The sequence below is a fragment of the Pogona vitticeps genome, chromosome 1 (assembly GCF_051106095.1).
Source record: "Pogona vitticeps strain Pit_001003342236 chromosome 1, PviZW2.1, whole genome shotgun sequence".
Classification (NCBI taxonomy): Eukaryota; Metazoa; Chordata; class Lepidosauria; order Squamata; family Agamidae; genus Pogona; species Pogona vitticeps.
In genome coordinates, this window is record NC_135783.1 from 123,566,251 (window position 1) to 123,580,009 (window position 13,759).

At 41.0% G+C, this 13,759-nt stretch overlaps 1 protein-coding gene across 2 annotated transcripts in view; it reads right to left on the reverse strand.

Moving 5' to 3' along the window:
- Positions 1-876: 876 nt before the first annotated feature.
- The window catches only part of FAM83B (family with sequence similarity 83 member B), an 89,718-nt gene continuing 76,835 nt past the window's right edge, over positions 877-13,759 (reverse strand). For both annotated transcript variants that reach the window (XM_073000401.2, XM_078386438.1), the window contains exons 4-5: positions 10,346-10,470; positions 877-6,512 (exon numbers count right to left, since the gene is read on the reverse strand). In XM_073000401.2, the coding sequence (XP_072856502.2) occupies positions 4,034-6,512; positions 10,346-10,470 (2,604 nt within the window). In that variant the 3' untranslated portion in view covers positions 877-4,033. The remainder of the gene's footprint in view (positions 6,513-10,345; positions 10,471-13,759) is intronic.

Consider the following 13,759-nt stretch of genomic DNA (forward strand, 5'->3'; position numbering starts at 1 on the left):
TATAGAGTTGGGGAAGGCATGCTTTAAGATGCTGTGAAAGGCTTAATTTATTTCTTACCATTAAAGACTATAACATCAACTAGCCATTCTAGAGGTCGTGTGGTTGCCCAGATGTTGTTGGACTGTTATTTTTGTGAGCCGTAGCTAGCATAGCTAGTGAGGAAGAGTAACAGTTGTGATCTAAAACTCCCCTCACTGGAAGAAAGGCAGCCTAGAAATGAAACAAAGTAAAATGACATTTTTTTCCAATCTGAAGGATCAGCCATAGACTACAAGGGGAAACTAGATTGACAAATCGAGGTGCAACACTTCGCTGGCCCATGATAAGCACACCGGGATATGGTGGTAGCATCCGAAGAGCCTCGGGACAGCTGAGCTTAGACTCCCTGGGCAGATTTACACATGTGTATATTAAATTGTGTAACTCACTGTGACACTCATCAACAGATTCTGGTCAGTCAGTTTTTCAGAATAGTCCACCGTGATGCTATATTGAGAGGCTGCTGGGAACCTTTTTGGAATGGAATGAGTTCACGTTGGTTCCGATGGTGTTAGTGCTAGAGCCAATGTGAAGGGGTTTGTAGCCATTCTATCTGAAGCTATAGAGCCCACTTCAGCAGCACTAAGAGAGGCAGGATAGTGCAAAAAACTGGCTGCAGCCAGAAACCCTTTCCCTCCCACTCTGGTGCCTGGGTCTGCTTTCATCTTCCTATCCCAAATAGGGCTTCTATCTTTGTTTACAAGACCAGTCCAAGGTACTTTACTAGATGAGTATGAAAATGTAATGGTGTTTCCCCAACAAACTTAATATTGAATTTCCAGTTTTATTCTTCAATTTGTAAATCTTTCAAAATAATGCAAGAACTAAAGCACAGATTATCCTCCAAGGTAGTTTCATTTTATTTTCCTCAGGAAAAATATAAACTTCTTCCAAAGCATGACAAATCAGTACAGATTTCTACATGGGTCACCATTCCCCACATTTCACTCAGCAAGATACTTCTGAAAAATGGATAAAATTTTAGAAACACGTGTCTTATTTTGCAAAATTTATTCTAAATATAATTTATTCAGACAAAACTATTAAGCATCTGAGCACATTAAAACATGAGACATATATTTTTTCCTTTGTGAGTGTTTTATCTTCCTTGGTCTTAAATAACCCAAGAAACCCCAACACTGTTCAAGCACAAACCATGGCATGTTTCCCCTGCATTTCCCATATTTTGTGTCCTCCTCTATTTCAAATCTTTTTGAAGTCCGTGGGCTGTTTTTAATCCATTAACAGTTTATTGCATTATTTTTTTCTAATCCTCCCATGCCCACCTCTATTACCATGTTATCTTAAAGTAGGAAAATTCTTCTTAGTTTTACTCCTTGGTTTGAACTATATTTCCAGACTTTTTCAGCATTTCAAAAAAATAGCAAGCACACATGCATTGAAGAGTGCAGGGAATTACTATTTCATTAGAACTCTAAATAGTGCTGTCATCTTACATGCATTTGCCCAGAAGTCCCAATGAAGCTTACTTTTGTGTAGACATACATTAAACTGAATTGTGAGAAAACAGCACCTTCACCAGTGCCAAAAGGCACAAAGTGAACATTCTTGTGAAGGGCACCACAAGTGAAAATGCCTTTTCTCCACATTAGGAAATTCAAATGTAGATTTCTTGTATCACAGAGTTTCTTTCATAGAGAGAGAGAGAGAGAAAGAGAGAGGGAGGGAGGGAGGGAGAGAGAGGGAGGGAGGGATATTGAGACTGGAAAATGTGCTGGAATGGTGGGAAAACCTCATCCCAGTTTAAAGTCTAGATAGGAAATGGGATGGACCCTGGGGAAAAAAAAATAAACTGACCCTTGCTTCTCCAACTGACTTGTTCCCTTGGAAATCCAAAAAGTCTTGCTTTCCTAAATCCTCCATTTAAAAAAAAAAAATAAAAAACTGAAAACTTGCATCCTTTTGTGGTAATTAAAAACACTGGTGGTGTGTGTGTGGGGTAAGGGTTTTGGGGAGCCCTCAAACCATGGCAAGTCCCCCTCCCATATCTCTGTTGTGCACCAGGGAAATTTTTAAAGTTATTTTTCCCCAAAATATTTTAGGGTATGTGTAGAAAATCAGAGGAGCTCAAAAATTATCTGGGCCCCTGGCACCTGCATGCTGCCTACTTCTGACCTATGCATTTAGGAAAGTATAACCTGGGCAATTTGTAAATACTAAGGGGGTTCTGATATGTGGGATTTTGATAATTCTTTCTTAGGTTGGAACCAGAGACAGTTCTGGCCAGGAACACTTATACATTGAACAGCAAAGCCCTAGCAGCATGGCAGAAAGTTTTAGCAAGGGAATAGGGCACAGCTGAGTGATCCCATCTGGTCTGCATTGCCTTAACCTGAAGAAATCTGTATCATCTCAATCTACAAACTGCACATCACATGGTTGTCAAAAACCAGACTAAATTAGTCTTTGGAGGGCTGCTATTCAGATAGCATATATCTAAATAAATTGCTTAAGGCTTCAAATTCTATGGGGTTCCCTTATTTTAAAGGGTTGGTGCGAGCTGGGAATAGAACAGCTGCATAGGGGATCCTTGTATGATCTTGAAAAATTTCCTATAGGAAAGATAAATGGGTATGTTTTCCCTGAGCCTGAACTGATAAAACAGTAGACTGAGTGATATACATCTTTGCCTTGCTCTGCTCATGAGCTTTCCAGGACCATCTAATTGGTTGTTACGGCACACACAGTGCAGGGCAAGATGGACACTTTTTTAAAAAAAGGAAAACCATAAATATATCACTAATGTATCAAATATGAACTCTGAAAAGTGCAAATAAAAATAGTATTAAAAAATTATTACCTTGACTTAAAAGTTCAGTGGATCCTTTCAAGATCATGAGTATTAAACTAAGTTAAGCCAAGCATTAGTTTAATAGCTTAGCGTACGAATCAGCTGGAGTTAAGTATCTTTAAAGCCCACTAAGGCTCAGAATGTTGTGCATCTGCACATCAGTACTTTTAAGGCACAGTGATTGTAAAAATGGGAATTAATCTCTTGTGCTATTGGATGTGCACTTCCTAACCTGACCCAAAGCCTGGTTAGCTACTGACAATTCACTGCAGTCAGTTATGCAACTTTACCTACAAATGTGTTAATTCCCAACTGGATTATGGTCACTTTTATCCTGTTGATTTAATAGATTCCACCTAAGTATATCATGTTACATTTGGATTTAATCACACTAAGAATCAAACAATTCAAATTAATGGGACTTAAGTCTATCATGAGTAACTTATGCTTCACTGAGTTCAATCAGCATGATCTAAGTAGTGGTAAGAAAGGATCAAATTCATTATCTAAGTATTTTGCAATTTTTAAAAGATAAATTTTAGGGCTTATTTAAACACTAGCAGGAAAGGCAGTTGCAATTATTCTCTGTACTATCGCATTACTTTAGTAAATATGCACACTAATAACACTGTTACAATATGCAAGTGGTTGCTGCTGAAAATGGCAGCCCAACTAACATAATATTAGGAGTTAGGGAAGAGTATTTCTTGTTTCCAGTACAAAAATACAGCAGGTCCAATACTAAAGAAGTGTGATATCCCTTCAATAGAAGCAAAACCTGAAGTGGACACTTGTAGACTATAAGTAAAAAAAAAAAAAAAAAAAAAAAAAAAAAAAAAAAAAAGTAACAAACATATTTATTGTTAATGAAAGTAATAATAGGTAATGACCCTGAAATATTGCAGGTGGTTTGAATTTTAAACATTTCCATTGACTTTTTCTACCACATGTAGCAATCTCATAAAATGTGCAGCACTGAGGTGACATTGAGCACACTGCAAATTCTGTAAAAGTATAAACACTATTTCTAAAATTTATGCTGAACCAAAGTTTTGGACTGAGCAGAATTATATGTACAGCAATATTCTAAGCCCAGCAGTAACTTTAGTTAAGCTTTACAAAAGCTGCCCATCGGTCCATACCAGCTTACTCCTTTTACAGGTAAAATCCGTAAGTGCATTTCATTTGTTTTTGTATATAAAATTCCCAAATTTCTGCATAATTCCTCGAAACTTATTTTCATTTGGAAGAAAGGGATGGTATGTACCTGGGTTGTAATTAGCCACTTGATTGCTCCTTGTATAATTATTTCTAGAGGTTTTACTATTTGTTTCTGGAAACTGAGCACTGGTTTTTGGTGCATTTGTTACTGGCTGAGTTCCTATAGGCTGACCAGAGCTTTCCATGTTGCAGAACTGCTCAAAGCGGCTGTAAACCCTTCGGTCAGTCAGGCGAGCCCTTATTAGCTCATCGTTCGGCTTTGTGCTGGAAGGGCGATGCAAGGCTGCATTGACTCTCTGGGGAGAAATTGCAGCAGGAACCGGTGGTGGTACCCGTTCACGGCATGCATTGGCACGTGGTTCCTTGACATCCTGGTACTGAATTTGTTCTGTGTTAAATCGGGGAGCAGATGGATCACCTGGTGGTACCTCTAGCAACATGCTCTCCAAGGGTTTCACATTAGGACTCCTTTTAATGTTTTCATCTGATGGAGGCTTTAGAAATTTAGGAGACTTCGGAGACTTGGGAGGCTTTGGAGACTTGGGGGATTTAGGAGATTTGGGGGGTTTAGGTGACTTGGGGGTCACAGTAACATCCTCTTTACTTTTATGCAGGCTTCCCTGTGAAGTGGAGGAAGATGTTCTTTTTCTTCTCGGGGAACAATCAATCTTCATTTCAGACATTTTGGGCTTTTGATTTTCTTCTCCTTCGGATACCAGAGTGTCGGAACTGCTACACATCCTATAGAAAGCTGGAGCTTTGTTTTTCGACAAACTATCTTTCTTGTCTGGTGCGAGATTCAGCAGCGACCTTAGTTTCTGTGATCCCTTTTTCAGGAAATTTGGGGAATTTTTGTTCTCCTTTTTGGGTGAGGCATCTTTGCCAGGTTCCTCTTTGGTAGATTCTAATGCTGTCACAGAGATGGACTTTGTGGAAGTGGGGCTTTTTGGCTCACCTTTCAGATTTTGACCCTCATGTGCTACATGACTGCCTATACTGTGGAAGCTTTTAGCATTTTTAAAATTGTCCTCTGGAAGCTGCTTGAGAACTGTTGGTTGCCTTAACCTGTTCCTATTCAGTGTGCTATAAACATAGCTGGATGCCTCTTCGTTGTTCTCATGATTTAAAGCAGATTTTGAATTTTCAAACATTGGAAAACTCCTTCTTTTCAACATATTTTCATTTTTTTGATTCTTTAGATAGTCTATGGGTCTGTTTGTCCTCAGAGTTGAACAGGGGTAGGCAGGCTTCTCCTTAGGAACAGCCAGAGTTACGCTAGGCTTCTCCTTAGGAACAGCCAGAGTTACGCTAGGATTTGTATCTTCTGAGGGGTGGGCATTTTGGCTTTTTATCACCTCAGGTTCCAGTGGGACATTAGTGCTTGGTTCTGTCTTTGTATCCTCAGCTTCATCTTCTAGTTTGGTAATATGATTGGGTGTTGCTTGAGGTGTCACACTGCCTTCTGAACCAATAATAGTTGAGTTTGAAGAACTTGCACAGCTGTTTACTTCTTTTTGCTCGGGTAGAGTTGGCTTAAAAACAAACGAGGAGCGTAGTCGAGAATGGGAATAAAGAGCATGGGCTTTGATATTTTCTGTCGCATCATAGTTCTCACACTTGTCTCCTATCCCTGAACCATTTGAATCTTCTGGAAAATCTGATTGATCATTTAAATATGATTCAATGCGCCAGTTACGTAGAAAAGATTTTGTAGTGCGCTCAAGGGTCGGCATCCTCTGCTGTAAAAAGCGGATATGGCTATCTGTTCCATTGAAAGATCTCCGTACAATTGAGTTCCTATCTGCAAAATTGAGTTTTGGGTGTGGAAGGCGATCAGCCAAACTCTGCTGAGGTGTGTTAAGATTTGTATAGCTTCCATGCAATGAAGAAACAATGCTGTGGCTATCAGATGGCACTTTCCAAGTGTTTGGTGGTTTATTTGCCTGATTAATTGTTCTATTGAGCAACAAATATGGAGTCCTCTCGGGTTTCTCACCTGCATAACTGTGCCTTTTCCAATGCTCATTTATTTCATTGGCCTGGTACTGCTGGATTCTATTCTGCATATGAAAACCTGGAGCAAATGGTTTTTTTTGAAACAGTGGATTTCTGGTACCCAGCATATCGCCATCATTTATTCCATATCTGCCAGTGCCTGGAGTTTTCAAAATCATAGAATCTAAGTTTTGAAACTTGTCTTGCCTCCCCAAAAGGTTACGCTGGCTAGAAAGTGACGCTAAAGAAGAGTGTGAATGCTGGTATGCATCATTATCCCAGAGCATTCTACGGCTGTTAATTCTAACCAGTTCTGGAGCAAATGAACTGGGAACAGAAGAACGAGCATACAAAGTCCTAAACTCTTCATCAAAAGATTCAACAAGTTGTCCTGTGATAATCTGAACCATGCTGAGGTTGGCCTTCTCAAATGACCACATAAAGCTGAAAGATGAAGAAATGACAATGAGTAATCCAAGTCAGGAATATGCAAATACTATTTAATTTGTGGTTTATTTATGAAATTATTGATAACTTATATATGAGAACACTAGAATTTAATTGATATGGCTGAGATCACAAAGGCCCATGTGGATGTTGGATACCAAACCTATTTTTTTGGCAAAATGTGTATATTTACAATGGTCACAAAGGTAGGCTTAGGGGCTGCAGATGGTTCCAAGGCAATTTATGCAGCCCCCAAGTCTTCCCCTCATATCACTAAATTGTATTAGCAAATTGCCAGAAGCTATTAAAGTAAGCATAAAATGCTTTTTTAAAGTAGTTTTCATCATGGTCCAAATTCAGCAGCATGACTTATTATGATTTTCAGTAATACCAGTGGAAAAGGTGGCTGTGGGAAGTTTGGTGGTGGTGGTGAAATGGGTCTTCATACCACCATATTTGCCCATCCCTCATCTGCAGTGTAGGCAACAGCACTAGAGTGTTTTACATGTAGTATGTGGGCAAATATAAGCTTTACTCATTCATAAGCACTACCACAGATGCAAAAGATCCAAGGAAAAGAACGTGAACAGTTTCCAAAAATCGAAACTGAATTTTGTTTTGGGGAAAAAAAGCAGAACACATCAGCAGAAAGCTATTCCTGATAAAGGATGAAATGCATGACAGAAGAAAAATCAATACAGAAATCTCCTACAATAAATGGTTGGGGAAATTAGTATAGAATGGTATTTTATATTTGAGATAGTACACTTACTCAAGTAGATAACTCAAAGATCTATGATTTTTAATTTAAAATATCTATCATGAGGTTATGAATTAGGAAATTACAGATGTTGAAAAGGATCCAGTGGTGGACTTCCAGTGGCCAATCTACTTCCAGTAGATTGCAACAGAGCTCCCTCCCTCCCAAAGTGTTCTTCAGTGCACCACAAAAACTGCTGGGAATGCTGGCAAAACCTCTGTAGCCAGCTTTAAGGCAGTACAGAAGGCAGGGTGGGGGAGGGGAGAAAGTTCCACTAGTGAAAATTTGGATTTAACACATCAGCAAAAGTGCACAATTTTCTGTATACATGTAGATTTAAAAATAGTATTTGTCATATTTTATTCAGACTAGAGATGGGCATGAACCAAATTATAAACTGAAGAAAAAAAGACAAATGGGGTTTGTTTGGTTTGTGGATCCCATTTTGCCAAAATGAAACGAAGCCCCCAAAATTTTTTCTGCTCAGCGCTTCATTTTGCTTTGGCAAAACAGATGCTCCCCATCCCTTCCCACCACCCCCATCTGGTCCTGCTGCCTCCTCCTCTTCCTCCCCCCCCATCTTCAGAGACCTCTTTAGCTGATCAGTGAGCACATGCGCAGAGACAGCTGGCTGGGCTCCCAGAAGGGAAGCCTGGTTGCTGTCTCTAAAGATGGCAGTGGTGGAGGATGAAGAGGAGGCGGCAGGATCAGGTAGGGAGGCAAAGGGGGCAGTGGAGGTGAGCAGGCGGGCGGCAGAAGGGGTGGAGGCCTCAGGTTCCCCTCCCTTAGGCATGAATTGGAAAGAAACAATCCATGAACCAATTTGTCATTTTTCCAGTTCGTGTACATCTCCATTCCCACAGTTATGTTTAAAATGCTGGTATTTTGACAGGGTATGTAAAACTACTGAAGTTTCCTTCTATTCATATCACTCCATGCTTAGTTTATAAAATGTTATAGAAATATATATTGCCCCCAATGGGTCTTCTGAAAAAATGACTGTCTTAGCAGAAAAACTATAATGTAATCAGTGATTCACTCAAACAATACAACTTTGATGGGTAAATTATTCTAAGGGAAACCTTGTGCAGGAAATCTTACGATAACTAACAGCAGACTGAGAGTAAATGATCATATTGTTATCTCCACCTCCTGCTGCTTTTACCAGCTATTTCAGCCCCCTCCTGTACCTACACAGAGGGCACTGATATCAAGTGCTCTGTGTAGGGGACAGGAGGGACCTGAAATAGCAGGTAAGTGCTCATAGTTTTCTTTTGGTTTTCTGGGCTTTAGCCGCAGCAGCTGATCAAAAATAATCTGCTAAATTTTGAGTAGGTTCCACCTTCACCCTTTATGAACAACCTCCAACTGCGTTGCAGTTGTTTTGCTGAGGGTCCCATCACCAAACAATGTTTCCTGAAGGCCCACTGAAACATCTTTTTGATCTGAGAGCTGTCTGTTTCCAGATTATGTTAATAATTGTTGTCTGAATTTTCTCCTACATCCTTCTTCCCTTCTCCATCATAGCTTATCAGACTGCAAACCTGAGGCTAGGGACTGTTTCCTTTCCAACACTCTTTATGCTGATGGTTGTTGTAGGTTTTTTAGGCTGTTTAGGGATCCCGGCCATGAAAGCCTTCAAGAATACAAATCTTTATGTTATTCTGGGAGTCATTCTGGCTGAAGTACTTTTGAGAAATGTTTCAAGCCAGTGGTTCCCAAAGGCGGGCTCACAAATTTTGCTCTATTTCAGCTTGCAGAAGCTGCAAGCAACATAGCCAATTGTCAGTAATTCTAGGAGCCAGAAGCCAGCAGCAGAGGACTAAGCCTGAGGGAAACTATTCCAAGTGAATTTCATGGCTGCATGAACATTTGTATCCCCAATTCAATTCAGCTATTAAACAGATTCTCAGCTCTGTCTAGTGGTTCCCGACCTTGGGTCCCCCCAAGGTTCTTGGACTACAACTCCCTGGCTAGCAGAGCTAATGGTGAAGGCTTCTGGGAGCTTGAGTCCAAGAACATTTGGAAACCCAAGAACTGCTGTAACTGATACATTTATATTTAAAAGATCAGAATGCCCTTCAATTTATTAGATATGTACTCTATTCTGAAAGTTTTTCTAAAAAAGTTTATTTGGGTTGGCGTTTCTAAGGATGGGCAAGATTAGAAGGAACCATTTTAAAAACATTCTTCCATGGGATCAAATGGTGTTATGCTCTCCCATCTCCTTTGTTCATAGTATCATGTCATGGTGCAGTGGTTAAACTGCTGTAGCTGGCTCAAGGTTCACTCAACCTTCTATCCTTCCAAGGAGTACCCAGGTCACGGGGGCAGGGGCAATGCGTAGCCTTCATAATTAATTTGTAAATCACCCAGAGAGTAAGTGCTATGGGCCCACGGGGGGGGGGCGACAATGCGTAGCCTGCATAATTAATTTGTAACTGCCCAGAGAATACTTTAAGCACTATGGGCCGGTATTTAAGCAGCACACTTTGCTTTTACACTGGAGCCCTTAAGGGAATAGCAAACAGTCTGAGATTTTAGAATGCTGACACATAATTCCCTGACCATGAAGAGTTTCATCCAGGCATATTCTAAGTTAAGCTCTTAACTAATGGCATAGTAACACACACATGCATGGATCAGTTCAAAAGTCCTCAGCCTTCAATATGCTAATAAAAATGCATGTGTCACATAGCTATGAAAGAGCTCCAATGTTTCCACGCCGCTTGCTATGTGGTTGAGAGCTTGACATTGGTATGCTATTCTGTGGAAATTATTTTTATCAAATGCTGTTTTCTATTTTTTTACAGCCTTAAATTTTGCCACCACAACATGTCTATATTTCAGCATTAAGAATTTTCAAAAATGGTTCTGCTTCCTACTTCATTTAGTCAACTAAAACACAGAAGGAATTTATTGGAGGTGTGGCTACAGAGATTCCTAGAATATCCCTTCAAAATTTTACAATATATAAACAGCAAATAAAGGAAAGTATGGCAGGAGCTTTAACAGCATTCTAAAATTGTACTAAAGATATATAAAGTAGAACACACACACTGGTCCTTACCTATAGGTACCATACATGACTTTCTTAGAGTCAATGAGAAGAAACTTTTGTTCCATTTTGCCATGGAATTTTGCCCCTGACTTTGAGAAGTAATCTTGTCCTTTTACTGTGCGCACTCTCATGTTCTGAAAAAGATAAGAAACAACATGACCACAAAGCAAACAAGCAAGCAGACAGACCCAAAATACAGAATATTTTAATACAATACAACTAACAACATACATCCTAAACTTTTCTCTATTTAGAAGAATGCACCAAGGATATTTAATCCAAAATGAATGTGTATAAAATTGCAACTTCAGGCATACTATGTCTTGCATGATAAACATTAAAAAAAAAAAAACAAGCAAGCACGAGTGTGCAAAAAGAGTTACTCACTTGTAACTTCAGTTCTTCAATGTATTCACAAAAGGGGTGTTCAGCACCTGATCCTTTGGAATGTTCCAGAGCCTAGCGTCATGACCCTGGAACATATAACGTGAGCACCTCAGTCCCTGGTGTGCCTGCAGCATAGAAAGACAGACTGGTGGGCCATAGGAGGGTGAGATGTGTGAATAACATAGAGGGCCACTCAAAGAACTGAAGTTACAGGTGAATAACCTGTCCTCCTTCTTTCTGGCCTCTATGTATTCACACAAGGGGTTGATTAGCAAGCTTTGTGTCAGTGGGCAGAGTCATGCCAGTATATAAGATAGACCTGCCGAAAGAGGCATCTTTTTGTGCTGTTAGATCCAATTTGTAACGCAGAGCAAAGGTGAGATGCTGTGATCAGGTGGCTGCCTTGTAGATCATCTGGATGTCAACACCATGTGCAAAGGCTGCAGAGGATGTGATGGACTGTGTTGAATGGCCCTGTATGTGTGAAGGAAGGTCCACCTTGCCTGTTGCATAAACAAGTGTAACAACATCAGAAATCCAGTGGAAAAAACATTGGGAGAAAACTGGATTACCTTTGGCCAGGCCCCGGTAGCAGACAAACAACCTCATTGTTGACCTGAAGTCCTTTGTACATGAAAGGTAAAATGCTAGCACAAATGTGGTCAGGGCCATCAGACATAACAGTCTCTGGATGGAGAGCACTGTGGACTCTTGCAAAGCGGCGATCCATATGGAATGAGAGGTAAGAGTAGATGCTTTGTCCTGAGGAAGATATGCACAAACAGTTCGTGAATTGAGGACAGAGCTTATATAGTGGATTACCTGAGAAGGGACTAAGTGTGAATTTTCCATATTCCATATTGAGGGTAATGTCTAGGTTGCAAAGGAGGACATAATTGAGTCCTAACCACCAGAAGGCAATTGTCAAGGTAAAGGAAGATGGTAATCCCTTGTGTCCTCAGATAAGCCACCACTGGTGCTACACATTTGGTAAACACCCGCAGAGTAGAGAGGCTAAATAGAAGGACCTGGAACTGATAGATACGACAGTCCATGATGAAGAATAGGAAGCACTGATGGTGGTCTTGAATGGAAATATGAAAATAAACGTCTTTTAGGTCTATGGCCACAAACCAATCCCCAGTGCTCAAAGGGGGTAGGATGGTCTGCAGAGTCACCATACAAAACTGTTTGGTGGTGATGTATTTGTTGGCATGTCTGAGATCTAGAACTGGTTGTAGACTGCTATCTCTCTTGGGTACAGTGAAATAACAGGTGTCAAAGCTATCTGGCAAGGCCTCCTGAGGGGCTTGGAGGATGGCGTGTTTTGCTGAGAGGGAGACTTCTGCCTCCAGTTACATACAGCACTGATGTTACCTGTCTGTCATGGGTTTGGAAGGGAAAGTTCCATCCTATGGGGAGTGGAAGGCGGGACATCAGGAGGAGGGGCTGTACTATATATATATGTGGAGCGTGTGTGGAGAAGTAAGGAAGAAGCTGGAGAAGAGCTGAGAGAAGAAGCTTGAGTGGGAGTCTGTGTGTCAGACAGGGTACTACTGTGTGTCAGTCAGTACCAACCTGATAGGTTCAGGTGTCTGTATGGTTAGCCAGAACTGATAGGTTCAGGGTCTGTGCTTCAAGTTAAGTGTTCTGTGTGAACCAAACTGTGTGTATGTATGATTGAGACTAAGCCACGTTACTGTATCTTATTCACCTGATCATTTTATTTTCCCTGTGTGTTATTTAATAAACCTTGTTCTTTTATTTGTTAAAAATCCATCCCTGGTCTGTGTGACTTCTTATAGGGAATGGTTGGTGGCAGCTTAGTGAAACTGTGGCATATCCCAGTAGGTCTGGGTTTGTCACATTGATTGGTGTCCAGCGTGTGGGATACGACTGGTCCAGTTGTCCAGTGGTACAGCAAAGCCTTGGCAAGTGTGCCCAGAGCAAGGGGGGTCTAGTCAGGGACAATTTGAGAGCACGTAGGTAATCTTCTAGGTGTACCTCACGGGGAGGTGCGCTAGTAGAAGAACGTGTAACCTCAGATTGGGGACTAGATTAGGGAGCTCTGAGGTAGCCTGTTTTGGCGGGGAAAAAGCTGAGGCAAAACTGTGTAGTAGCACTGATCTAGCCTGCCTGCTGCGAGGCCTAGCAGAGGGGGGTAGACTCTGGCTCGCAACTGTTGCAAGTCAGTGCTGAAGAACAGCAGCAATCTATAAGAAGGCTGGTTCTGAGGCAAAAGAGAGAAAAAAAAAAGTGGTCGCTTTATTTTGAGGCTTGACTTTTGAAAGCAGCCTGTTCTGGGGGGGGGGGAATTATGCCCTTGACTCGAAGCCAAATGGCAGAAATGGGTGAAGTGAAAGACCCCCAGGTTGACCAAGGTTCTGAGGATGAATTTGGCTCAGTGCAAGGTGACAGCACGGGAGAACAGAACCCAGAACTCAGAAAATTGCTCATAGCCCAACAGCATGAACTGAGGATGAGGCAATTGGAAAAAGAAGAAAGATTAGAGAGAGAGAAAATTGCTCTGGAAAAAGAAAGGATGGCGTTTGAGTTAAGAAAATTGGAAATGATGAACCAGAACAATAATAACAATAGGGATTCTGAGGGAGGCCAATTGTCTAAAGCTGACCTGAAGAAATTCCCTGTGTACCACAAGGGAGATTGTCCTGAAGTGTTCTTTTCCTTAGTGGAAAGAGCGTTTGTGGACTTCTCAGTGAGGGAAACTGAGAAGATGACCATTATGCGATCTTTAATCAGTGGCAGCCTGGCCGAAGTCTATTCAGAGATGCCAGAGGAACTGATGAAAGATTTTGCAGAGTTTAAAAAACTGGTGTTTGCAAGACATGGGATAAATGCGGAACAGCTGAGGCAAAGATTCAGGTCACTCACCAAGAAACCAGAGCAGACTTTTACCCAAGTGGGGGCCCAACTGGTGAGGCTGCTAGAGAAATGGCTATCTCAGGAGGGGACAGAGACCTTTCAGCAGCTCAAAGACTTGATAGCGCTGGAACAGTTCTATTCAGTCCTGCATGG